This window comes from Capra hircus, chromosome 4, assembly GCF_001704415.2.
Source record: "Capra hircus breed San Clemente chromosome 4, ASM170441v1, whole genome shotgun sequence".
NCBI lineage: Eukaryota > Metazoa > Chordata > Mammalia > Artiodactyla > Bovidae > Capra > Capra hircus.
In genome coordinates, this window is record NC_030811.1 from 9,652 (window position 1) to 37,648 (window position 27,997).

The window sequence follows — 27,997 nt, forward strand, 5'->3', positions numbered from 1 at the left end:
CCTTCCTGCACATGTGTGGACAGAGATGTCCTCTTAAGGAGTGAGCACTGTATCTCTTTACTTCAGCAGAGCTCAGTGTTTGCCACTAGCTTTGTCCTTGGAGTGTCTGGGTGAGAGCAAAGCTTCAACTTTACTCCCCTTGACAATCACCAAGTGTCCAGGCTGGGACCCATCTCTATCCTACCGCATTTTCCCATCTTGAGTTCCCTCGGGGCTCGCCATGGGGCACAGCTGCAGTCTGAAGGCTGCCAAAGGGCAGATAGCCTTTCCCTCCCGAGTCCCCTCAGGGCGTCACCAGCTCAGCTTTGGCTGGCGGCTGCAGCACTGATGACTGTGAAATCATTTCTTACTAATACTGTTGTAGCCACTCATTCCGGGAAACAAACTCACTCAGGACAATGCAGATACTGGAGTGCAGTTTACTACACCGGCGGGCCCAAGGCAGAGTCTCCTCTCAGCCAAGGACCCCGACCAGCATTTGTGAAAATCTTTTATACCCCATGTGTACGTGTCTGAATCACCACTCCAAATTCCTTGAGACTTACATAAACCAAGGAAAATACAATCCCAATAAACCCATCATTCACGTGCTATGTGCTCATGTCCTCAAAGAGTCAAACAATAAGCCAAATATCAGTAAGCCTGAGGTTACACTCCGATACAGAAGACTTGATGGCCTGTCTGGAGGAAGGGGTGATAGTGTATGTTTTCTCTTAGGCGATGAGGAACCTAGATATGATCTTCACGGTTCCCCTGTCTGGAGGGGGTCTTAACCTTCTGTTGTTGTTTTCATAGGCACTAAACCCAGAGTTCAGAGTCCATTGGAAAGGTGGCCGAGCATGACCAGCATGAACAGGCCTAAGATGGAGTCCAGGCCCTATGAATTCCTTCTTCATTATGGCAGGAAATATTCCATTTCTCAATGGGAAAGCAAACGTATAATAAATTCTGATTCCTTAAAATATAAAACCTGCCGACTCAACCACCATGAAGGATTTTAGCACTTTCCTAGATACCAGGAGGTACAAGAATCGGTCTTATAAACTTGACTCCTGAAAATATCTATCTGAAGACTTGTCCCACCAGCTTCTCCCACAGCAGAGAGGGCTTCGTCTCTGCTCTCCACCCTGAACTCCTCTCAGGGGGTGCTGAGAATCAGCAGCTGCAGCAGCGCATTATTTAATCCTTGCAGAGGCGGAAGGCACGTGGCCATTGCAAGCGCCAGTTTGCGGTTGACAAGCCTAACCGAGTGCGTTTTAATACAGCTCAGTTCTACCTTTTCAACATTTTCTCAACTACTTCCACACGACATCACTGTCAGCTACAAATCGGCACTTGTAAAGAGCACTCGCCAGGGACTGACCCGCAGCAGGGGATTTGCCAGCTGCCTCAGCGGAGACGGAACCCTGTGCTGCTGAGGCTGCCGACCTTCAGCAGCTGCTGAGGGGGATTCAGGGCGGAGAAGCAGGCACCCTGCTCCAGGGAAACTGGCGGAACAGGCCTGTTAGATAGTCAAATATTTTCAGGAACTGATTTCTTGATCCCAATTCTCACACTTCTTCATATCTAGAAAATCACTAAATCCCTTCTTGGTGACATCGTGACCAGCAGAAAACCTTTTGTAAAATAAGCGCTTGATTGCATTGAACTCCCCATTCACCAAAATCTTATATACTGACCTTCCCCCACTGCCTCTTTGGAGTAGACTCTCAGAGTTATCTGAGGCACTGTTTCCTGGGCTGCAGTCCTCATTTTTCCCAGAATAAAATTTAGCTTGGCAACTATCACATTGTGCATATCTCCAGTTTTCTCAATGAGCTCTCTAGTCTTTCTCATTCTATTGCTTTTCTCTATTTCTTTGCGATGTTCAGTTAAGAAGATTTTCTTATCTCTCCTTTCTATTCTTTGGAACTCTGCGTTCAGATGGGTATATCTCTCCTTTTCTCTTTTGCCTTTCACGTCTCTTCTTTTCTCAGCTCTTTGTAAGGCCTCCTCTGACAACCATTTCTTTCTTTGGGGGATGGTTTTGGTCACTGCCTCCTGTAAAATTTTATGAACTTCCATCCGTAGTTCTTCAGACACTCTATCAGACCTAAATCTCTTGAATTTATTTGTCACCTCCACTGTATAACCATAGGGATTTGAGTACATCATACCTGAATGGCCTAATGGTTTTCCCTACTTTCTTCAATTTAAGTTTGCATTTTGCGATAATGAGCTCATTATCTGAGCCATAGATAACTCCTGGTCTTGTTTTTGCTGACTGTACAGAGCTTTTCCATCTTTGGATGCAAAGAATATCAGTTCAGTTCCGTTCATTTCAGTCGCTCAGTCGTGTCCGACTTTCTGCGACCCCATGAATCGCAGCACGCTAGGCCTCCCTGTCCATCACCATCTCCTGGAGTTCACTCAGACTCACGTCCATCGAGTCCGTGATGCCATCCAGGCATCTCATCCTCAGTCGTCCCCTTCAATCTGATTTTGGTACTGACAATCTGGTGATGTCCATGTGTAGTCATCTCTTGTGTTGTTGGAAGAGGGTGTTTGCTATGACCAGCGCGTTCTCTTGGCAAACCTCTGTTAGCCTTTGCCCTGCTTCATTTTGTATTCCAAGACCAAACGTGCCTGTTACTCCATGTATCTCTTGACTTCCTACTTTTGCATTCCAGTCACTACAAACAAAGCTAGTGGAGGTGATGGAATTCCAACTGAGCTATTTCAAATCCTAAAAGATGATGCTGTGAAAGTGCTGCACTCAATATGCCCCCCAAATTTGGAAAACTCTGCAGTGGCCACAGGACTAGAAAAAGTCCGTTTTCATTCCAATCCCAAAGAAGGGCAATGCCAAAGAATGCTTAAACTACTGCACAATTGCACTCATTTCACATGCTAGCAAAGTAATGCTCAAAATTCTCCAAGCCAGGCTCAACAGTATGTGAACCAAGAACTTCCAGATGTTCAAGCTGGATTTGGAAAAGGCAGAGAAACCAGAGATCAAATTTCCAACATCCATTGGATCATAGAAAAAGCAAGAGAGTTCTAGAAAGACATCTACTTCTGCTTCCTTGACTATGCTAAAGGCTTCGACTGTGTGGATTACAACAAACTGTGGAAAATTCAAGAGATGGGAATACCAGGTCATGTTACCTGCCTCCTGAGATACCTGTATGCAGGTCAAGAAGCAACAGTTAGAACATGAAATGGAACCAACTGACTGGTTCAAAATTGGGAAAGGAGTATGTCAAGGCTGTATATTGTCACCCTGCTTATTTAACTTATATGCAGAGTACATCTTGCAAAATGCCAGGCTGGATGAATCACAAGCTGGAATCAAGATTTCTGGGAGAAATATCAATCACCTCAGATATGCAGATGACACCACCCTTATGGCAGAAAGCAAAGAGGAACAAAAGAGTCTCCTGATGAAGGTGAAAGAGGAGAGTGAAAAAGCTGGCTTAAAGCTCAACATAAAAATAAAAATGAAGATCATGGCATCCGGTCCCCTCACTTCATGGCAAATAGAATGGAAAACAGACACAGTAACAGACTTTATTTTCTTGGTTTCCCAAATCACTGTAGTTTGTTGACTGCAGCCATGAAGTTAAAAGATGCTTGCTCCTTAGAAGAAAAGCTAGGATGAACCTAGACAGCATATTAAAAAGCAGAGAGACTTTGCCTACAAAGGTCTATAGAGTCAAATCTGTGGTTTTCCCAGGAGTCGTGTATGGACGTGAGAGTTGGACAATAAAGACGACTGAGCACAAAAGAACTGATGCCTTGGAACTGTTGTGCTGGAGGAGACTCTCGAGAGCCCCCTGGACAGCAAGGACATGAAACCAGCCAACCTGGCAGGAGATCAACCCGGAATGTTCACGGGAAGGACTGGTGCTAAAACTGAACCTCCAGTGCTCTGGCCCTGATGCAGAGAGCTGGCTCATTAGAGAAGACCCTGATGCTGGGACAGGCTGAGGGCACCTGATGTGGAGAGCTGGCTCATTAGAGAAGGCCCTGATGCTGGGAAGGACTGAGGGCAGGAGGAGGAGGGGATGGCGGAGGATGAGACAGTTGGATGGCATCACCGACTCAATGGACATGAGTTTGAGCAAACTTTGGGAGATGTTGAAGGACAGAGAGTCTGTACTTCAGTCCATAGGGTCACAAGAGTCAGACATGACTGAACGACTGAACAATAGCCCTTATGATGAAAAGAACATTTTTTTGTTCTTGTTAATTCTAGAAGGTGTTGTTCTTCTCCGGCATTAGTGGTTGGGGCACAGACTTGAATTATTTTGATGCTGAATGGTGTGTTTTGGAAATGAACCGAGATCATTCTGTCATTTTTGAGACTGCACCCAAGTACTGCATTTCAGACTCTTTTGTTGACCTTGAGACTACTCCATTTCTTCTAAGGGATTCTTGCCCGCGGTAATAAATATAATGGTCACCTGAATTAAATTCGTCCATTCCCATCCATTTTAGTTCGCTGATTAAAATGTCTATGTTCACTGTTGCTATCTCCTGTTTGACCACTTCCAATGTACCTTGATTCATGGACCTAACATTACAGGTTCCTATGCAATATCGTTCTTTACAGCATCCAACTTTACTTTCACCACGAGACACCTCCACAACTGGGAGCCGGTTCCACTTTGGCTCAGCCTCTTCATTCATTCTGGAGCTATTTCTCCACTCTTCTCCAGTAGCACACTGGACTCCCACTGACCTGAGAGGGTTTTCAGTGTCATATCTTTTTGCTTTTTCATACTGTTCATGAATGCTAAGTCACGGATAATCTCAGTGCTCAGCCTGTCTGCAGATGGCACTTGTGATGCTCTGATCCAGCCGTGCCTGCTCTCATGCCTAGGGTTTGCCTGACTCCTTGGAGCCATGCTTGAAGAATAAGAGTGTCATCTGGCTTTTAGGTCTTCGGGGGTGGGGTGGGGAGATGACTCTATTCTGTGCCACAGTCACCATATCCATTTCAATTCCTAGAAAAGAGCCCCCAATATCCACCATCAGATTCTCCACTGGATGTTTAACCCATTAGACACAGAGGACAGCTGCTGTGCTTGGAATAAAGTTTTCCAAACTACTATACAGCCTTGATCACAATCACAAATAACTGAAACCGAAGGTGGAAGTGGAAAATCTATGGACTTTTCACCATTTGAGAATAGGAGGCCAGAGTTAATTCCAAGGAATCAATAGCCATCTGAAGCAATGGAATACAGCTGGCATACCTTGGAGCTTGTCAGGTAGGGAATCAAACTGTGCTTTTCCCTCATTTAGTGAGTCAGCTGTAGCTACGCGTTCTGGGAAACAAACTCACTCAGAAGGACAATGCAGATAGTTCAGTTCAGTTGCTCAGTCCTGTCCAACTCTTTGCAATCCCATGAACTGCAGCACGTCAGGCCTCCCTGTCCATAACCAGCTCCCAGGTCTACCCAAACCCATGTCCATTGAGTTGGTGATGCCATCCAACCATCACATCTTCTGTCGTCCTCTTTTCCTCCTGCCCTCAATCATTCCCCGCATCAGGGTCTTTTCAAATGACTCACCTCTTCGCATCTGGTGGCCAAAGTATTGGAGTTTCAGCATGAACATCAGTCCTTCCAATAAGCACCCCAGAGTGATCTCCTTTAGGATGGACTGGTTGGATCTCCTTGCCGTCCAAGGGACTCTCAAGAGCCTTCTCCAACACCACAGTTCAAAAGCATTAATTCTTCAGCGCTCAGCTTTCTTTATAATCCAACTCTCACCTCCATACATGAATACTGGAAAAACCACAGCCTCGACTAGATGGACCTTTGTTGACAAAGTAATGTCTCTGCTTTTAAGTAATGCTCTCTAGGTTGGTCGTAACTTTCCTTCCAGGAGTAAGCATCTTTTAATTTCATGGCTGCAGTCACCATCTGTAGTGATTTTTGAGCCCCCCAAAATAAAGTCTGACACTGTTTCCACTGTTTCCCCACCTATTTGCCATGAAGTGATGGGACCGGATGCCATGATCTTCATTTTCTGAATGTTGAGCTTTAAGCCAACTTTTTCACTCTCCTCTTTCACTTTCATCAAGAGCTCTTTAGTTCCTCTTTGCTTTCTGCCATAAGGGTGGTGTCATCTGCATATCTGAGGTGATTGATATTTCTCCCGGCAATCTTGATTCCAGCTTGTGCTTCTTCCAGCTCAGCGTTTCTCATGATGTACTCTGCATAGAAGTTAAATAAGCAGGGTGACAGTATACAGCCTTGACGTACTCCTTTTCCTATTTGGAACCAGTCTGTTGTTCCACGTCCAGTTCTCACTGTTGCTTCCTGACCTGCATACAGGTGTCTCAAGGGCAGGTTAGGTGGTCTGGTATTCCCATCTCCTTCGGAATTTTCCACAGTTTCTTGTGATCCACACAGCCAAAGGCTTTGGCATGCAGACAGTGGAGTGCAGTCTGTTACACCGGTGGGCCCGAGGCAGAGCCTCCTCTTAGCCAAGGACCCCGACCGACTCCTGTGGAAACCTTATATACCCTAAGTGTACTCCTCCCCCGACTCCTTAAGCCTGGCCTGGGGAGTGTTAAAGGGAGGCACAGTCAGGTTACAGCCGCGATTCACAACCAGAAGCCAGCTGGTGAGACACTGCAGCCTACACCAGTGGGTGCCAGAAAGCTTACAAAGGTGACTGACTGTAGAGGGGAGTATTACAATCTTTTTGGCAATGGGAAATCTTGGTATGGAATCTCATGTTTGTCAGTCTGGGAGGCCAGTTCGGCCAAAAGTGTCTTATCCCCATGGCTACCAGGTACATAGTCCTGAGAGAAAGACTCTTAAGAGTCCCTTGGACAGCAAGGAGATCCAACCAGTCCATCCTAAAGGAAATCAGTCCGAATATCCATTGGAAGGACTGATGCTGAAGGTGAAACTCCAGTACTTTGGCCACCTGATGCGAAGAGCTGACTCATTTGAAAAGTCCCTGATGCTGGGAAAGATAGATTGAGGGCAGGAGGGGACGACAGAGGAAGTGATGGTTGGATGGCATCACCGACTCAATGGACATGGGTTTGGGCAGACTTCATCTCAGGTAGAGAGATGACTCAAGGCTGAGGGAATTTCACCAGGCCCCTCTCCCACAATAAGTATTTTTGAGATAGAATGGCACAAGGTGTGTCATCCCCAGCCATAAAACAATTGACATGAATACTGATTTGTTGAGCCATTATCAGCCCAAGGTTTGAGACAAAAGTTAGTCTCAGGCAGAACAGACTTGAAGAAAGTGAGATCCCAAAGTAAGTACATAGTTTCATTAGCATAGCTTAAGAAACACATTTCCATAAGAAAAACGCATTGGTTAGCTCAAGGTTTGGGAAAAGTTAAGCTCAGACAGAACCAGGTGTCACTTGCAGCTTATTTCTTCCTGCTGCTTTGGGGCCCCTGGCCTCCCTACCGAGGCTGCTAACACTCTCAGTTGTTACCATTAGCACCACCTGGCAAGCTCTCTTCATTTAACAGCTCAATAAAAATAAAATAAAAATCACTTTCAAAGGGCAAGTGATCCTTCTTGTTGATTTTCCTCCAGTCAGAGATTCTGGGACCAACAACCTTTAATTTGTGGATTTTCCATCATCAATATGTGTGTTCAAACACAGGTATGTTCCTTGGGCTTATTTCACTCGGTCGTAAAGGGGAAATGTATGGCACATCACGGGGCGTGTTTTCATAGCAGGAGTGTATACACGGCAAATACCCCTTCCACATACCATTTAGTTGCTGGGAACCACTTCCATGTGAATTATCTGTCCTTAGGGCTCCAGAAAATGTGTGCCTTTTAGAGGCTGCAGGTGGGGTATCTGAAAGAACTCACCTTCTGAGCAGAGCCCTTGGTCCAGTGTTGGTGCCTGTGCAGGGAGGCGGGGCACAGGTGCGCTCACTGTCCCCGGGCCTGCACATGCCCTCTGGCTGGAGCTGGGACAGGGCAGGTGTCCTGGCCACTCCTGCTACAAGCTCGCCTGCCTCTGCGCACATCAGGAGCACAGGCCTCCTGAGAACACCCATGCCAACGACCCGCCTATTGTTGCTGGAGTCAGAGGACACGTTTGCCTGTGCCTGCGCTTATGCAGCTTCTGATCCAAGCCCTCTCGGTACAGTTTGAAAACTAAAGCCTAGAAAGAGGCAGATTGTCTGGAACACAGTATGTGAGCAGAGGCCAGTAGGAAGGTGAGGACCCCAGCTCCCTAAGCCAGTTCACAGTCCTATCCTTCATGCTTGCTTTGGAAGTGAGAGACCCTAAGTTCCTGGTGAACTCTACCAACCTGGCCCCATTTGGGCCATTATTCTCTGTGCATTTTCATGCTCACACAAGCAGGCACAAACAGAAATAGGGTCCATGGTGGGGGACGATGTGAGATGGTAAAGGAAGAGAACACACAGTGTCAGTGCTGGGAGCGCAGGAAGGGCTGGAGGCAGCTCTGCCATGGAGCAGGGGCCTCCACACCCTGCTCCTGGCAATGGGCGATGCGTTCAGAAGTCCAAAGCGTGAGGGGATTCTCCACATTCCCTGAGTCCTGTCTGGGTGTGGGCCCTCTCCACAGTGTTCTCCAGTGAACACTGGCTCAGTCCCACAGTCCACCTTTCCAGGCTTTTAAACCCAGGCTGAGCACACACCCCATTCCCCAGTATAGACGGTGCTACAGGACAGAAGGACTTGCTTTCCTTTCCTAAACATTGTGTTCTTGCTACTGGACCCCCCAAAGGTTCACTCAGTACGCTTGGGAAATCTGTCGACCTTGGTTCTCCACCTTTGACCCCTGTGTTCTGAGAGCTTGGAAAAATGCTTTCCACTCACAGAGGCCCCTCAGACGAGAGAGGAGCTGAAGGAACAAGGGCTTGTGGTGAGCAGGAGAGGGCACAGTTGTGGACTCAGAGTCAGTTCCAGAAAGGAGACCAGCCCTAGCCGGGTTCTAGAGGTTCTCATCTGAAAGCAGGAGGAAATCATTGTCCAGTGTAAGCCGAGGATGCAACATGAACGAACTAAACACCAAAGAGAGGAGAGGAAATGAAACATCAGAAGGCGATTCCTGGGTCTTTCCACAGCCCTGGAAGCCTGCCTGAAGCACACTTTCACCTCTGGAACTCTGGAGAGCCTCCGCCTTGAAGACTTGAATGAAGGTTCCGGTTAGTCCTGCAAAGCTAGTGAGGGCCACCAGGAGGCACCAGGTCGGGGTTGCTGGCTGAGCTTTGCTGGAGCAACTGGAGAGAGAAAAAGGATGGCGGAGGTCATTGTGGCCATGCTCCCGCCTCCGAAACAGCATGCGCGTCCTAGTAAGAGTGATCAGCTCAAGAAACTGACCTGGACAGAAGGGGAAGGGGAGCCCCAGGATCCTCCCGTTTATTTACTCAGCACCCAGGCTGTGAGTACTCACTCTATGCCAGGTGACTCAGTGGTACCAAGGACAGTGCTGAAAATGACCAGCGGCCCCTGCCTTTCAAGGAGCTCTCAGTCTGGAGTGAAGAAACAGAAAAGTACGGAACCCAGACAGGGGAAGGAAAAGAACAAGAGCTCTACAGAAAATTAAAAAGGGCATTGTGAAGGAGGGCTTGGAGTCACTGGTCAAGAGGGTCTAAAAGGCCTTGCTGCGGTGACCAGGCTGAAGGGAAGGCTCTGGGCCTGCACAATTCTAGGAGAAGCACGTCTGAGAGCAGGCAGCCCTTACACAGAGACATGGAGGCAGCAGTGAGCCGCCAGGTGAGGCTGGGAATGTGAGCGTTGTGTCTGGAGGGAGGCTGGTGGGCGATGGTGCTCGGGGATGGGGTCAGTTCCCGGTTCCTGGTAGACCGTGCTTTCTGTTCCTCTCTGACAGCATTACTTCAAGACTGCACTCTTAAACGTTGCCTATTAAACTCCTCACAGTCTGTGAGCCAGAAATGGCTTATATGGGGGTTTCTGCCTCAAAGTCTCTTTGCTGCTATGGCGGAGAACTCAGCTTATATTATTTTGGAGCTTCAAAATCATTGCAGGCAGTGACTGTAGCTAGGAAATTAAAAGATGCTTGCTCCTTGGAAAAAGAGTTATGACTAACCAACACAGCATATGAAAAAGCAGAGACATTACTGTGTCAACAAAGGTTCTATGAGTTAAGGGTACGGTTTGCCCACTAGGCGTGTATGAACGAGAGAAATGGACTACAAAGAAAGCTGAGAACTGAAGAACTGATGCTTGAAAACTGTGCTGTTTGAGAACACTATTGAGACTACCTTGGCTGCAAAGGGATAAAACCAGTCCATCCAAAAAGAAATCAGTCCTGGATGCTTACTGAAAGGACGGATACTGAAGGTGAAACTCCAATCATGTGGAAACCTGAGGAACGAAATGACAAATTTGAAAAGACCCTGATGTTGGGAAAGATTGAGGCAGGAAAAGAAGACAACAGATGATGAGACCGAAGGATAGAAACAACAAAACAAAGGATATCACACTGAAAAAAATCTGAGAATATGCAAAGGATACAGAAGACTGCCGAATGGCAGTCCATGGGGTTGCCAAGAGAGGAACACTACGTACTACATAACTGAAAAGAAATGAACGAATTCATGCATGCAGGGGAATTCCGAGGGAAAACCATTCACATCCTAACACACTTGTGCAAACATAGGTCTGCCCCCCTACCCTCTCCCCTTTAGGGGTCTCCCCTCCCCAGACCCCTGCCTGAGGACAACCCCTCCCCAGACAACAAGAAACCCTTGCCTCAACTTTGCTCTCCAGTGAGGTCCGCTCCAATTTCTATGCTTTCTCACTGGACACTCTCCTAGCGTTCAGGGTCCTGGCACCAAAAGATGCCGAGAGAGGGGCACATATGCTTTTCTCCCTTCAGGGCCATTGGTCAAGCCCCAAAGCGAGCTCATTCCAAAAGGCATAGGCTTGCTGCAACTTTGGATTCCTTGCTTCAGCTCTTTTTATGTCTCCGTTGCCTTTTGCCCTTCCTTTTCCTTCTTCCATTTGTTTTGATAGTGGTTGTTGTTGTTGTTGTTGTTGTTGTTGTTGTTGTTGTTGTTGTTGTCGTTGCTTTCTTTGTTTTGTTTTTTTTTGGGGGGGGTTGAGCGGTTTTTTGTGGGGTTTCTTTTTTTTTTTGGTTTTCCTTTTTTAATTTTTTTTTATTTTGTGTTCATTTTGTTATTTTTTTGTTGCTTTTATTCTCTTTCTCTATTTTATATACAATAGGTGACTCATACAGTCGTCTTTCCAATTCCAGGGCTTAAAACGCGCTATAAGTCAAGGTATAAGAAAGGTTTCCCTCCTGGAAGAGGATGACTGTTGCTTTCCTTCTGGGTGTGGGACAGGTGTGTTTGTTTGCTCTCCCGTCCTGGACATTATGCTTGCCTTCCAGGACGATGGGGGTTTCACGGTCCATGGGTTTCCCATACATAGCTGAAGCCTTGATTCCGTGGATCCTTACTAGGAAAGAACGGCCCTGACCCCGCTTTCTTCCTTAGCCTCTTGCACCCCTCCCACGTCCCGCTTCCCCATCCCATCCCAGGACCCTACCACTTTGTGCTTTATCGTCCAAGTGCTCACACCCTTGCTGTCCTCTTGCCTCCTTCCCATGGCACAGAGAAGCGAGATCAGCCAGTATCTTTCTCGCTTTTGCACGGATTTCCCCCAGCGTAAGGCCACCTTCCCACTCCCTCTGCCACGCCGCTCCAGTCGCCATTCTTCTCCTTTTTCTCCTTCTCCTTCTCCCTCTTCTTCAGAGGGGGTGGATGGGGCAAGCAGTAAGTCCATTGGAGACGATGGGGCGGAGGAGGATGGGTGGTGATGATGAGGGAGGGCTGTGGGTGGCTCCACGTCCTCGCGCGGGGCACGCTTGTTCGTGTTCTTGGGGGAAGATACTGCTCATCATTCTTTTTCCTCTCCACGTGTGGAGGGCATGGTGCGCTGTAGGTGAGCATGCGGGGGAAACGAGCCATCGGAACGTTCTCTGTTCCTTGCCACGCCGACTGGCGCAGTCAGCAGCCAGAGTTGTCCCTCGAGGTCTGAGATGTTAAACCGCACATTCCCGGTCTGCCCTTTGCTGGAGGGTTTGGGGTTCGCAGCCGTCAGCCAAGAAACAGAAATAAAACGCAAGAGGTGATCGATAAGGGTCCTCAGGCGCCCCTCCACCGGGTCACGGGAATCATGAGGCAGTCGGGAAAGCAGCTAGGGGAGGACAGTCTCCCCACCGCCCCAGGCACTTTGGAGGCCGGCCGCATCTCCTCGCGTCCAGCGGCGTTTGTCCGGGGCCCAGCTGGAAGAGACAACTGACTGCCAGGCAGGACGGGCAGAGTCGGAAGTCCAGTTGTCTTGCTATCCCAATCTAGGGTAGGCTCGGGTCTTTCCTCAGTGTGGGGAGGACCTTTGCTTCCAGAAATGAACGCTGCGTGACGGATCTCCACCTAGGCCCCGGTGCACTGCTGGTGGAGAGGTTTCTTTGGGACTGGTTGGCTCGCCTTTCTCCCCTTGGCCTTCGTGTCGGTGCTGGTGGTGCCGGTGGTGGTGCTCATGGCATCGTGGATCGCTTCTCCTGTTTGGCACTTGGCGCTTCTCCAGCATGCTCCTTGCACCGGAAATGGAGCCCCAGGGAACTTTGCGGACGAGCGTCCTGCCGGGGACGCACGGATCCCCGCCTCATTCCTGCCGGACCCTCTGCCTAGTAGCACGAGGCCTCCCGAGGACAGCCACCCATAAAGACTGCTTGCCCATCTCCCCCCCACCCCCCCACCCCGGATGCTGCTCGACGTTTGGGGCATTTTCGAGAGCCTGGCCGGCCGGAAGGACACGGTGCGTGGACCTGCACCCGCTCTTCCCTGCACCTCCCCGCCGAAGGGCTCCGGACATCGTCTCCTTGCTCGGCTGGCTGTGAGCGTTCTGTGAGGCGTCTCCAGGCCGCGTCACTCACCAGAGGCCAGCGGTGCGGCCAGGGACTGGAGACGGGGGAAGAAAGGCAAAGCCACACCCAAAGTCCCATCCAGAGAGGACTCTGCCACCCTCGCAGAAGTGGCAGGCCCTGGCACCGTGCTCAGACCCGCTCACGCACCCCATTCGCTCCGCCGACTTCCCAGCAGAGCCAGCCCTCGAGAGCTGAGCCGCTCGGGCACAAACCCGTTCCCAGGGAACACCGAGACCCCGGGCACACTCCAGGTACCGCCTTTTCCCCGGAGGCCGCATCGTCCTCACCGCCAGAGAGGAACTCGCTCCTCGTCGGCACTCTTGCTGCGTCGCCCAGGGCGTGCCCCACGCAGAGTGTGCCTGGGCGTCTGCACGCATGTGCATCAGAGCCGGCCTACCGCCACAGCCCCAGAGATGGCCGCGGCTTCTTGTTCCTCCCCTTGGTCGCTCTGGCCCTCCCGCTGGCACAAGGGCCGTGGCCGACGTCGGCCCCGGAGGCGGAGGCGGGGTGTCCGTGCTGGGCCGGTCGAGCCGGTGGTGCTCCTGTGCGGGCGGCGGGCGGTTTCTCCCTCCTCCGGGTCTGGACCGGTGAATCACGACTGCGCCGGCAGGCAGGGCAGCCTGGATCTTGCGCAGCTCCAAGGCCGGCTTCGGTCGGTTGTGTTCTTGCAGGCGTCTCCACTGCTCTAAGCTCATCCCTTCGGCCTCTGTGTCCCCCGGGGACTCCTGCGACCCAGGAGCTCTGCCGCTGGCGTCTCCTGCAGGCTGCCCGGGGTCTGCGGGGTCAGCCCCGAGGGGGGCCGCTGCCCCTCCCCCAGCGCCCCCTTCCCACGCACCCTCCCGGGCGTAGAACAGGACGTAGGCGCTCTGGCTCAGGGCAGCAGTCTCGTCACAGGCGGTCACCTTGGCATCGTCCATCTTATACCATTGGCCGTTGCCGGCTCGGACGTAACAAAAGTAGTGTCCTCGCTCACAGCTCCACCCGGAGTGCACCAGCACGGCATAGAGCACGTAGCCCAGTGGCCCTGCCTTCCCCTCAGACGTGTAGGGCTGCACGTCCAGGCGCTGGGGATAGCGCACCTCCTGAGCCCTTTTGGCCCCGCTCAGCTGTGTGAACCGCTTCAGCACCAGCACCAGGACCTGGGACGTGCTGTGCAAAGTCAACCTCTTGGTGGCAGGCACCTTCCGGAGACAAACGCCACAGTCATAGGCATTTTCCGCCTCCAGCTTCTCGGGCTTGACCAGCTCTCTCAGAGCTTGCTCCACACTCTGAGCCGCCGTGATATCCAGGCTGACGTCCAGATGAGGGTCGAACGTGTCCGAGACACCGAGGCAGTGGAGACACTGGATGCGAGACCTCCACGTCCCGCCGAAGATCTGACGGATGACGCTGGTGTCCTCGGAGGCGTGGCCCGACGGCTGGGATGCACTCAGGCACCCTTGCTGCATGCCATTCAGAGTGAACATCAGAAACTCGTGGGCATCTTCCTGCTGGTGTCTGTGGAAGCCCGCCAGCAGGTCCTTGCGGGGCCGGATCACCTGTCCCGCGTGAAGGAGGGCTCGGGTCACGTGAGCTCGCATGGCACAGAGCGTGCAGGAGCTGCCGGCCGGACAGAGGGTGGCGTGCTGCCGGGACACCAGCCAGCTGGCCAGGGGCGGCGTGTGGCTCAGACACTGCAGCGCCGCGTTCACGTAGCAGGTGTTCCCCAGATTCTGAAGCCCAGCGCCCACCCCCCACGGCCCCCTCCAACTCAGGGCGACTTTCTGGCCAGGCGTCAGCCCCGCTGACCCAGGAGCCAAGTCACCCCGCTGGGGGCGCCCGACTGCCGGCGACGGCCCCTCAGGGACAGAGGGTCCCCGAAGGGCATCCGCACCAGCGGCGCTGGCCCGACAACCTCGCCCTCCGGCTAAGACGTTGAAGGGAGCCGGACACGCACCTCCCCCGTGCTCAGAAGCAGCCCCCGGGTCTCTGCAAACAAGGCCCGCGAGGGTTTCCATCTCCTACCTGCAGCTGCACGCCGATGCCTCCTTCCCTCACACCGTCGTCTCCAAAAAGGGCCTTGGCCCCGCCCCCTCGGTCCTTTGGGGGCTTTCCCACGGCCCCACCCCCGCACGTGCAAGCTCCTCATTCGCTGAGGCGGCCGAGGGCCTGCCCACTCCCACTCCCGCCATCCAACCACCGACACTTTTCTCGGGGAATTCCCCTTGACGAAGCCCCGCACGCACTTCCGACCTGGCCCCCTGGACCAAAGGGCTCCGGATGCAAATGATTCGGGGCCCTTGGGCCTTCCAGCCTTGCCCGCTAGAGAGTCACTGCGGGCCTTCCAAGTTCAGCACACAAATGCGGGCTGCAGAGGAATGCCGTGGGCTCATCATTCACGTCCTAACACACTTGTGCAAACATAGGTCTGCCCCCCTACCCTCTCCCCTTTAGGGGTCTCCCCTCCCCAGACCCCTGCCTGAGGACAACCCCTCCCCAGACAACAAGAAACCCTTGCCTCAACTTTGCTCTCCAGTGAGGTCCGCTCCAATTTCTATGCTTTCTCACTGGACACTCTCCTAGCGTTCAGGGTCCTGGCACCAAAAGATGCCCAGAGAGTGGCACATATGCTTTTCTCCCTTCAGGGCCGTTGGTCAAGCCCCAAAGCGAGCTCATTCCAAAAGGCATAGGCTTGCTGCAACTTTGGATTCCTTGCTTCAGCTCCTTTTCTCTCTCTGTTGCCTTTTTCCCCCTTTTTCTTCTTCTTTTTTTTTGTTTGGGGGGGCGTTCCCTTTCTTTTTTCTTTCTTTCTTTTTTATTTTGTGTTCATTTTATTGTTATTCTCTTTTTCTATTTTAAATGCACTAGTTGACTTATAGAGTCGACTTTCCAATTCAGCGGTTCAGCATATGGTATCTAGTTCCCTTACCATTGAGCAAACTTGGCCTCCTTGCATCTGGAGCGTGAATTCTTATCCAAATGGCTGCCAGGCACATCCCTTTCGAAGTATTGGAAGTGTATTTCCTCATTTAATCTTCAAGATAATTTCCTGAGATATGTACTATTATCTACATTTTACTGTTGAGCAAACTGAGGCCCAACTGAAAGCAGAAGAACTATTATTCAAACCCAGATCTTTTGACTATGGAGCCCATGAGCTTAGTCAATGAATTATACTGTCTCCAAAAAGTTGAGATATTTATTAGATTATTTAGAAGTTTGGAGCCATTCAAATTGGAATGATAAATTATAAAATCGTAATTAAATTGGTATTAATCTAAAATATGTAATGTTGCTAGTAAAGATCTACTTTGAATTTGAATACGGTCATTTCATAAATTGGAGAAATCAGCAGCAACCCACTCTAGTATTCTTGCCTGGAGAATACCGTGGCCTTGGACCCTGGTGAACTGCAGTCCATGAGGTCACAGAGAGTGGTACCTGACTGTGACTAACACACAACACATTTCATAAACTGTCTGATGAGTTTTAGGAGCCAGGAGATGCAGAAATCAACCCTGTTCTTATCCTCCTTTCAATTTTATGGTGAAGAAGTGTAAAGTGGAAGTGTTAGTTGCTTAGTCATGTCTCACTCTTTGAGCCCATGGACTGTAGCCCCTGCAGGCTCCTCTGTCTGTGAAATTCTCCAGGCAAGAATGCTGGAGTGGGATGCCATGCCCTTCTCCAGGGGATCTTCCCGACCCCGGGATGGACCAGGTCTCCGCCCAGCAGGCAGATTCTTCACCCTGTGAGCCGTGAAGGGTGGGGCAGCAACAGTGAAGGCGCTCGGTGGTGTCCGAGCCCTTGCGACCCCATGGGCTGTAGCCTGCCAGGCTCCTCCGTCTATGGGCTTCCCAAGCAAGTGCACTGCAGGGGGCTGCCATTTCCTTCTCCCGGGGATCTTCCCAACCCAAGGACTGAACCCAGGATTGCTGCACTTCTGAGCCAGCCATGAAATGGTAACAAATTCTGCAAAGTGCTGTCTAGAAACGGCCACATGGGGGCGACAGTGAATAAACATTAGCACAACGCTGACACAAAGCCTGCTCTTCTTGAGGTAAAACCCGGCTCATTCAATGTCTACAGATTACTTTTATAGACTATTAAACTATGACTTTTTTTGTTAAAAAAAAAACAAATATTTAGAAACTGCTAAATTATTAATACGCTTTTTAAATTCTCAGGTTGGTCTTAGAGCTAATAGATCATAATTGAATATATTCAGGTTTAATTTAGAAAAAACTATGATATATAGCCCATTTATTTTCAGAAAGAATTTGTGTCAAGCGCTGGAGGGGCAAGCGGTGGAGAGGAGATTCCCCATGTCCAAGGTCAGTAGCAGTGGCCTTGAGGAAATACCCCATGTCCAAGGTAAGAGAAAGCCCAGTAAGACAGTAGGCTCTGAGAGAGGGCATCAGAGGGCAGACACCCTGAAACCACAGCCAGAGAAAACTAGCCAGTCTGATCACATGGACCACAGCCTTGTCTAACTCAATGAAACTAAGCCATGCTGTGTAGGACCACCCAAGACGGACAGGTCTTGGTGGACAGTTCTGACAAAATGTGGTCCACTAGAGAAGGGAAGGGCAAACCACTTCAGTATTCTTGCCTCGAGAACCCCATGAACAGTATGAAAGGCAAAAATATAGGACACTGAAGAGAAACTCCCCAGGTCGGTAGGTGCCCAGTATGCTACTGGAGATCAGTGGAAAAATAACTCCAGAAAGAATGAAGGGATGGAGCCAAAGCAAAAACAGCACTCAGTTGTGGACGTGACTGGTGATAGAAGCAAGATCCGATGCTGTAAAGAGCAATATTGCATAGGAACCTGGAATGTCAGGTCCATGAATCAAGGCAAACTGGAAGTGGTCAAACAGGAGATGGCAAGAGTGAACATTGACATTCTAGGAATCAGCGAACTAAAATGGACTGGAATGGGTGAATTTAACTCAGGTGACCATTATATCTACTACTGCGGGCAGGAATCCCTCAGAAGAAATGGAGTAGCCATCATGGTCAACAAAAGAGTCCAAAAGCAGTACTTGGATGCAATCTCAAAAACGACAGAATGATCTCTGCTTGTTTCCAAGGCAAACCATTCAATATCATGGTAATCCAAGTCTATGCCCCGACCAGTAACACTGAAGAAGCTGAAGTTGAATGGTTCTATGAAGACCTACAAGACCTTCTAGAACAAACACCCAAAACAGATGTTCTTTTCATTATAGTGGACTGGAATGCAAAAGTAGGAAGTCAAGAAACACCTGGAATAACAGGCATATTTGGCCTTGGAATGCGGAATGAAGCAGGGCAAAGGCTAATAGTTTTGCCAAGAGAATGCACTGGTCACAGCAAACACCCTCTTCCAACAACACAAGAGAAGACTCTACACATTGACATCACCAGATGGTCAACACCGAAATCAGATTGATTATATTCTTTGCAGCCAAAGATGGAGAAGCTTTATAGAGTCAGCAAAAAAAAGACAAGGAGCTGACTGTGGCTTAGATCATGAACTCCTTATTGCCAAATTCAGACTTAAATTGAAGAAAGCAGGGGAAACCACTAGACCATTCAGGTATGACCTAAATCAAATCCCTTATGATTATACAGTGAATAACAACTAGATTTAAGGGACTAGATCTGATAGACAGAGTGCCTGATGAACTATGGACGGAGGTTCGTGATATTGTACAGCAGACAGGGATCAAGACCATCCCCAAGAAAAAGCAATGCAAAAAAGCAAAATGGCTGTCTGGGGAGGCCTTACAAATAGCTGTGAAAAGAAGAGAAGCCAAAAGCAAAGGAGAAAAGGAAAGATCTCATTTGAATGCAGAGTTCCAAAGAATAACAAGGAGAGATAAGCCTTCCTCAGCGATCAAAGCAAAGAAACAGAGGAAAACAATAGAATGGGAAAGACTAGAGATCACTTCAAGAAAATTAGAGATACCAAGGGAATGTTTCATGCAAAGATGGGCTCAATAAAGGAAAGAAATGGTATGAACCTAACAGAAGCAGAAAATATTAAGAAGAGGTGGCAAGAATACACAAAACTGTACAAAAGAGATCTGCATGACCCAGATAATCACAACAGTGTGATCACTCACCTAGAGCCAGACATCCTGGAATGTGAAGTCAAGGGGGCCTTAGGAAGCATCACTATGAACAAAGCTAGTGGAGGTGATGGAATTCCAGTTGAGCTGTTTCAAATCCTGGAAGATGATGCTGTGAAAATGCTGCACTCGATATGCCAGCACATTTGGAAAACTCAGCAGTGGCCACAGGACTGGAAAAGGTCAGTCTTCACTCCAATCCCAAAGAAAGGCAACGCCAAAGAATGCTCAAACTACCGCACAATTGCACTCATCTCACACGCTAGTAAAGTAATGCTCAAAATTCTCCAAGCCAAGTTTCAACAATACTTGAACCATGAACTTCCAGATGTTCAAGCTGGTTTTAGAAAAGGCAGAGAAACCAGAGATCAAATTGCCAACATCTGTTGGATCACCGAAAAAGCAAGAGAGTTCCAGAAAAACATCTATCTGCTTTATTGACTGTGCCAAAGCCTTTGACTGTGTGGATCACAAGAAACTGTGGAAAATTCTGGAAGAGATGGGAATACCAGACCACCTGACCTTCCTCTTGAGAAACCTGTATGCAGGTCAGGAAGCGACAGTTAGAACTGGACATGGAACAACAGACTGCTTCCAAATAGGAAAAGGAGTACATCAAGGCTGTATATTGTCACCCTGCTTATATAACTTATATGTAGAGTACATCATGAGAAACGCTGAGCTGGAAGAAGTACAAGTTGGAATCAAGATTGCCGGGAGAAATATCGATAACCTCAGATATGCAGATGACACCACCCTCATGGCAGAAAGTGAAGACCCAAAGAGCCCCTTGATAAAAGAGGAGAGTGAAAAAGTTGGCTTAAAGCTCAACATTCAGAAAACTAAGATCATGGCATTCAGTCTCATCACTTCATGGCAAATAGATGGGAAACAGCGGAAACAGTGGCTGACTTTATTTCGGGGGGCTCCAAAATCACTGCAGATGGAGATTGCAGCCATGAAATTAAAAGATGTTTATTCCTTAGAAGGAAAGTTATGACCAACCTAGACAGCATAATAAAAAGCAAAGACATTACTTTACCAACAAAGGTCCATCTAATCAAGGCTGTTTTTTCCAGTAGTCATGTATGGCTGTGAGAGCTGGACTATAAAGAAAGACAAGCACCAAAGAATTAATGCTTTTGAACTGTGGTGTTGGAGAAGACTCTTTCGAGTCCCTTGGACTGCAAGGAGATCCAACCAGTCCATCCTAAAGGAGATTAATCCTGGGTGTTCATTGGAAGGATTGATGTTGAAGCTGAAACTCCAAACTTTGGCCACCTGATGTGAAGAGCTGACTCATTTGAAAAGATCCTGATGTTGGGAAAGATTGAGGGCAGGTGAAGGGGACGACAGAGTGTTAGGTAAAAGACGACCAGGACACCGAAAAGAGTGTCTAACAGGCTTTAATGGGGAAGCCCTCGGGGGCGGGATTCCCGGACCCGAACGAGGCAGGTCGAGGAAGTCCGCGCCCGGACCGTGTTGGGGGCGGTTTTTATACGTTCGTTGCGAGGGATGGTCAGGCTAGATGGACGGGAGTTTGGATAGGTCGCCAGGCCGAGGTGTCGCGGGCTGACAGGTCCTTCTACGTGGCTGGGGTGGGGCAGCTTTAGCTGGCGAAGTGTGCTGTCGTTGGTCTCCGGGATCTGGGAGGCTCCTTCCGTTAGGGACTTGCCCTTGCTGGTGGGAGGGAGAGGAGGGGCGGCCCATCATGGTCCCCAGGGTCGGCCTTACACAGAGGATGAGATGGCTGGATGGCGTCACCGACTCAAGGGACTGAGTTTGAGTGAGCTCCAGGAGTTGGTGGATGGACAGGGAGGCCTGGCATGCTGCAGTCCGTGGGATCGGGAAGAGTTGGACACGACTGAGCAACTGAACTGAACTGGACTGACTGGGTAGCGTGAAAGCATGGGGCATAGTCCTGGTCAGAGGAGAGTGAACCAGGAACCCACAGCCACGGAAGAGAAGCAGCCAGAGTGCTTGCAGGAGGCGCTGCGCTTCGCCAGCGGGGCTGGAGGCCCGAGTCTGCGGGGCATTGGCAGCGCGAGTGCTCCTAGAGGTCCCTCGGGGGCCATCGGTCAGGCAGGGCCCACAGCCTGTGCACACACGGCCGCTTCCTCCCAGACTCCCCTTGGCTTCTCCAGCTGGCTTCTTGGAACTCACATTCTGTTCTTTAATTCTGTCCTTCTCTGTGAAACCAGAGCTTCACATCTTCCACCGTGATTTATAATCACTGGCTGCATCACATTAGTTATTCGGGGTCTCGGAGCACAGCCAGGATCGGGGCTGGAGTCCTGGACCCAGGCAGAGCCCAGCAAGCCCGTCCTGCACCTGCTGTGAGGAAGACCTGATCCAGGTGCTGCTGCTGAGATGGCCTGAGGCAGACTAGCCAAAGCCTTGGGTTTGAATTCAGAGCAACAAAGCACCAAAGTTCAGCCCTTCAGCCACGACAAGCGGCAGGCGGGCACCCCCTGCAGAGATACGTGCTGGCCCGATGCGGCACTGGGAGCATCTCAGGGCCCACGGTGTAGACAGAGGGATCAGGACGGGACAGGAGGGCGGGGTCAGAACTCAGGAGGCGGAAGCAACCCTGGAACCGGCCTGAAACCTAAGTAGGTCAAGAAATACCTATGGAACAGATACCTTAATCTAAAGCATTCCCTAATTCTGCAAGTGAAGAGCCCAACGCTCAAAATAAGTAGCTGCCTACAGTTGTACTGCAGTTGGTGGCTGAGCTGCGCTGAGATCCAAGGGGCCTCGGCCAGGTTCCCAGAGTGGCTGCGCATGCGTGCTCAGTGACTCGGCCATGTCTGACTCGTGTCTGACTGCAGCCCGCCAGGCTCCTCTGTCCGTGGGACTCTCCAAGCAAGAATGCTGGAGTGGGTTGCCACACCCTCCTCCAGGGGATCTTCCCGACCCAGGGATGGAACCCACATCTCCTGTAGCTCCGACGTCGCAGGAAGATTCTCTATCTCTGAGCCACCTGGGAAGTCCCCAGAGTGGCTTTACTAGAGCTGAAATCACCCACATGGTGACCCTCCACACAGAATAAGGCAGCCTCAGAGAAACCTCCAGACGGTTGTGACCAGCTGGTGAGGTGGATAGAGAGCTCAGCTGCATCCGTGTCAAGGTGTGAGACCACCCCTGGGTGGTGGGAAACCCACACATCAGCAGAGGGAGGAGGGAGATGGAAAACAGGCAGACAGAGGTGGGCGCCCACTCAGTCCTGCCCCCGGGGACGCATAGCGTCCAGCAGGACAGCACCCCCAGGCATCCCAGGGCCTCACAGAGCTCACCCTCAGGTCCTAAGCTGGGCTTTACAGGTGCAGCCTAAGCCCCGGGCAGCTCAGGGTAGGAGCACCAGATACAGAAGGTCACAAAACCACAGGATCAACAGATACATGCTCTTGGAGCATCAAGTCCCTTCAGATATACGCTGGGTAGATAAAAGTTCACTACTAAAATTCTGCTATATTTGTTTAAAAAGAAAGCCATGCATATCTCAGAGTAAAACCTATTTAATTAACAAACACTGAGCGTCCGCTTTGTGCAAATAGTGTGAGGCACGAAGAACCAGTGGGCAGTAGGAAGGAATTCCCGCAAAGTGACCCAGGCTCAGGGAGCCGCACACAAGGGGCAGCCCTGCACAGCGATGCCGGGTCAGAGACCTTCTGAGAAGGTGGCATTTGAACCAAGACCCAGCATTTGAACCAAGACCCATTGAAGGGGGGGCAAGGCGTGTGCATGGCTATCTGGGGGAGAGCAACACAGCAAGTTTATTTTTCATTGTCTTTAAAGATAAAGCATGACTATTAAGATGTTTTGACTTAGGTACCACGTCAGGACCTTTGGCTCTGCTCCCCAGCTTCTTGGAATACATGCTTACTTTTCCTCTCAAGTGAGCTAAGAAAAACGTATTGTTTAGGTGTTGACTTCTCTTGCTAAAAGGCAGTAAGTCAGCCTAACTGGTGATCGAGTCTTCAGAGAAGGGGCATGAGACAGCTGACCTTCCACGATTAAGGAAGCTGGTCCAGAATAGCAGAGGTCCCTGGTCACCTCCGTAGGGGCAGCATGTCCTGGGGAAAGCTTCTCCGGGGCGGGGCACGCTGTCCTGGCTCAGAGTTCGGCCTTCTCCACTGACTTTTCTCACCTCAAACCACATTGTTCCAGCACCAGTCGCCTACGTATTCCAGCCTGTCTTCATCCTTCTTTGTCTGAACTTTAAGATCTGAGTGGTTTACCATGTAAAGACTCCGTAATTAAAAGCCTTTGCATCGCCAAGAGACAGAGCCCCTTCAATGTGGGGAGACAGTTCCGTCTGTTTACTACGTACACACTCAACCACTAAGTCGTGTCCAACACTTTGCAACCCCATGGACTGCAGCACGCCAGGCTCTTCTGTCCTCCACTGTCTCCCGGAGTTTGCTCAGTGTCCATTGAGTCAGTAATGCTATCTAACCATCTATCTCATCCTCTACAATCAGTTCATGTAATAAAAGCCTTGGCATCCCCAAGTAGACAGAAGCCTTCTTCAATGTGGAGAGAAAATGCCATCTGTTTACTACTTATATGCAATAACTTTTGACTGGCCAGAAAGAAAGAGGGGAGTGTGCACTGTGATAACCACAGAGGAAGAACATGGTGAGCAGGCCTGGGGTGGGGCTGGGTGGAAGCGGGTGGTGAGCTGAGACTGGGAAGCCTGTGGCGCTAAGCGGGGCCCAAACTCTTCCTCTCCCGCCAACCCCGAGGATTTCCTAAGGCAGAGTTTGGAAACCGCAATCTGGCAGCTTTACTTTTCTATCTTTTATTTTTAAACACAATTATTTGGGAATTCCTTTACTGTGTTTTATTCTGGTTGTGAAAACGTGGTGAGCATATCATCACAGAGGAAGGCTTTGCCTGGTCTGCACGAATGGTCAGTGACCAAACTGGCCTAAAACCCAAGACTCTGATGTTCAGACATCGAATTTCCCACAATTCCTGGCCAGAGAGTGTTATTCATAGATATTCATTAGCTTTGACTGATGAATGTCAGACAAATTATTGGGAAAATAAACATTTCCACTTTTACAATGATAGTGAAATTCAGTTCTAGTCTTCTCTAAGTTATCATTTGTAACTCAGCTATAGTTATATCTGTTATAAATATAGTTATAATTATTTCAGTTATAAATATCTCAGCTACAGTTATAAATCTATTTCAATGGTTTTTGGTTGTGTTCTATTTTTGTCATAACATGTTATTTAAAACTTCTTTAAAATGACAGATAGTCACAGATTACCAATCACAGCCAACAACACAATTGTCTAGTTTAAGTGTTGCAAATAATGAAACCAAGTGAAAATCTGCCAAAAGACAGGCAATTTTACATGGCCTTGCAATCCCAGTTGCTATTGACAGCTATTTTCATTTTAATTTATACAAAGTATCCATATAAACAATATAGATAGTCAATATATGCAGATGTATGACTTGAGCATTACTTTGCTAGCATGTGAGATGAGTGCAATTGTGCAGTAGCTTGAACATTCTTTGGCATTGCCATTCTTTGGGATTGGAATAGAAACTGAACTTTTTCAGTCCTGTGGCCACTGCTGAGTTTTCCAGATTTGCTAGCATAGTGACTGCAACACTTTCACAGCATCATCTTTTAGGATTTGAAACAGCTCAACTGGAATTCTCTCACCTCCACTAGCTTTGTTCATAGTGATGCTTCCTAAGATCCTCTTGACTTCACATCCCAGGATGTCTGGCTCTAGGTGAGTGATCACACTGTCGTGGTTATCTGAGTCATGAAGAACTTTTTGTACAGTTCTTCCTTATATTCTTGCCACCTCTTCTTAATATCTTCTGCTTCTGTTAGGTCCAGACCATTTCTGTCCTCTTTTGTGCTCAACTTTCCATGAAATGTTCCCTTTGTATCTCTAATTTTCATGAAGATATTTCTAGTCTTTTCCATTCTATTGTTTTCCTCTATTTCTTTGCACTGATCACTGAAGAAGACTTTCTTATGTCTCCTTGCTATTCTTGGGAATTTTGCATTCAAATGAATATGTCTTTCCTTTTCTCCTTTGCCTTTAGCTTCTCTTCTTTTCTCAGCCTCTTTAGACAACCATTTTGCCTTTTGCATTTCTTTTTCCTGGGAGTGGTCTTGATCACAGCCTCCTGTACAATGTCATGAACCCCCATCCATGGGTCTTCAGGCACTCTGTTGCTGAAGAATTGCTGCTTTTGAACTGTGGTGTTGGAGAAGACTCTTGAGAGTCCCTTGGACTGCAAGGAGATCCAACCAGTCCACCCTAAAGGAAATCAGCCCTGAATGTTCATTGGAAGGACTGATGCTAAAGCTGAAGCTAAAGCTCCAATACGTTGATTCGAAGAACTGACTCATTTGAAAAGACCCTGATGCTAGGCAAGATTGAAGGCAGGAGGAGAAGGGGACGGACAGAGGATGAGATGCTTGGATGGCATCACTGATGCAATGGACATGAGTTTGAGCAGGCTCCGGGAGTTGGTGATGGACAGGGAGGCCTGGCGTGCTGCAGTCCATGGGGTCGCAAAGAGTCAGACATGACTGAGCAACTGAACTGAACGGTATGACTCACAGTCAACACTTGAGCATTCCAGGTTACTTATTTTTGTATTCAATTTCTCTAGATCTTATAAAGCAAAGAAGTGGGAAATGCCGAGACAGAGCAAAGGTTTCACTTGTTTGAAAGCAACTGTTGAGACATTTTGAATATTCTAGACTGAAGTGTTTGTAAAAATCATACAGAAGATTTACAAATTTGTAGAGCAGAGCACATGAGCAGTCAGGTTAGATTCCTGGCGTGTGTGTCAGTGTGACCTTGCTTTGAGAGAACTTTCAAACAGAGAAAAACTAAGCCCATGGATGGTAACCGAGACACGGCTCTGCTCAAGCAGTTTACCCTCTTGCTGCTTCGCAGTCCTCCTCACCTTGTCTCTGCTCTGACCTCACCGTCTGTGCTTTCTACCTCACTCTGCGTGTTCCTGCGAGAGTCAGCTGATTAAAGGGCTAGGCTCAATGCTGACTCAAGGACAAAATTGCTTCCACAGACTATCTGTGCTTTGATACACTTCTAAATACTGGCAAGATGACATTCACAACCCCCTTAGGACACATCTCTAATGAGGGAGACAGATGCAGGAACTTATATTTTCAAGTGGAGAGACTCTGAGACATAGCAGTGCTAATCCAAGCTTACTGCTGGCTGGAGGTCCTGACTCCACAGCAGAGATGAGGGTCTCCACACCGGTGCTTGCAATGGCCAGCAAAGCGAGATTCGGGGGGTCAGCAAGGAGCACGAGGACTGACTGCATGAAGGCGGGTGGTGGGAGAAGCCCTGGAGAGAACGATCTCGCCACCCAAAGCCTCAGGCTCATGAGGGCAAAGCCATGAGGACTGACAAGGGAAAACTGATTTGTTCAAACAGGACTTGAGCTCTCCAGTCCAACACTGGTTAGTGCTCCGGAGTTCAGCCTGGGTCAAGAGCTACAGCTTGAGTGTGTCTGGATTCCAAGACTTGGCTGAAGTGCAGGTGGCACACTGGGTCACAGACCACACAGAGCCCCTTCACCCTCAGGCTGGTCCCACTGACTGCCGGCGGTTTTCTGAGACGAGGTTGTGATTTTGGTTTCTCTTTCTGCTGGTCTGATTCCATCTTCCGTTGCTTCGTGTAATTTCTTTCTGGACTCACACTCTGAATCTTCCATTTAATTAAACCCAAGTTAATCTAGAGCTAGACATCCTGGAATTGAAGTCAAGTGGGCCTTAGAAAGCATCACTACAAACAAAGCTAGTGGAGGTGATGGAATTCCAGTTGAGCTGTTTCAAATCCTGGAAGATGATGCTGTGAAAGTGCTGCATTCAATATGCCAGCAAGTTTGGAAAACTCAGCAGTGGCCACAGGACTGGAAAAGGTCAGTCTTCACTCCAATCCCAAAGAAAGGCAATGCCAAAGAATGCTCAAACTACCACACAATTGCACTCATCTCACACGCTAGTAGAGTAATGCTCAAAATTCTCCAAGCCAGGCTTCAGCAATACATGAATCGTGAACTCCCTGATGTTCAAGCTGGTTTTAGAAAAGGCAGAGAAACCAGAGTTCAAATTTCCAACATCTGCTGGATCATGGAATAAGCAAGAGAGTTCCAGAAAAACATCTATTTCTGCTTTATTGACTATGCCAAAGCCTTTGACTGTGTGGATCACAAGAAACTGTGGAAAATTCTTCAAGAGATGGGAATACCAGACCACCTTACCTGCCTCGTGAGAAATCTGTATGCAGGTCAGGAAGCAACAGTTAGAACTGGACATGGAACAACAGACTGCTTCCAAATAGGAAAAGGAGTACATCAAGGCTGTATATTGTCACCCTGCTTATTTAACTTATATGCAGAGTACATCATGAGAAACGCTGGGCTGGAAGAAGCACATGTGGAATCAAGATTGCCGGGAGAAATATCTATAACCTCAGATATGTAGATGACACCACCCTTATGGCAGAAAGTGAAGAGGAACTAAAAAGCCTCTTGATGAAAGTGAAAGAGGAGAGTGAAAAAGTTGGCTTAAACCTCAACATTCAGAAAACTAAGATCATGGCATCTGGTCCCATCAATTCATGGTAAATAGATGGGGAAACAGGGGAAACAGTGTCAGACTTTATGTTTTTGGGCTCCAAAATCACTGCAGATGGTGACTGCAGCCATGAAATTAAAAGACGCTTACTCCTTGGAAGGAAAGTTATGACCAACCTAGATAGCATATTCAAAGCAGAGACATTACTTTGCCGACTAAGGTCCGTCTAGTCAAGGCTATGGTTTTACCTGTGGTCATGTACAGATGTGAGAGTTGGACTGTGAAGAAAGCTGAATGCCGAAGAATTGATGCTTTTGAACTGTGGTGTTGGAGAAGACTCTTGAGAGTCCCTTGGACTGCAAGGAGATCCAACCAGTCCATTCTAGAGGAGATCAGCC

General features: G+C 49.1%; 1 protein-coding gene across 1 annotated transcript; it reads right to left on the bottom strand.

The window, feature by feature from the left end:
- On the bottom strand, nucleotides 1,390-14,904 carry LOC108635864 (ubiquitin carboxyl-terminal hydrolase 17-like protein 13). The gene is made up of 3 exons (XM_018047461.1): nucleotides 12,917-14,904; nucleotides 9,109-9,233; nucleotides 1,390-1,487 (listed from the first exon to the last, which is right to left on the bottom strand). The coding sequence occupies exons 1-3, from the start codon at nucleotides 14,902-14,904 to the stop codon at nucleotides 1,390-1,392; spliced, it is 2,211 nt and encodes a 736-aa protein (XP_017902950.1).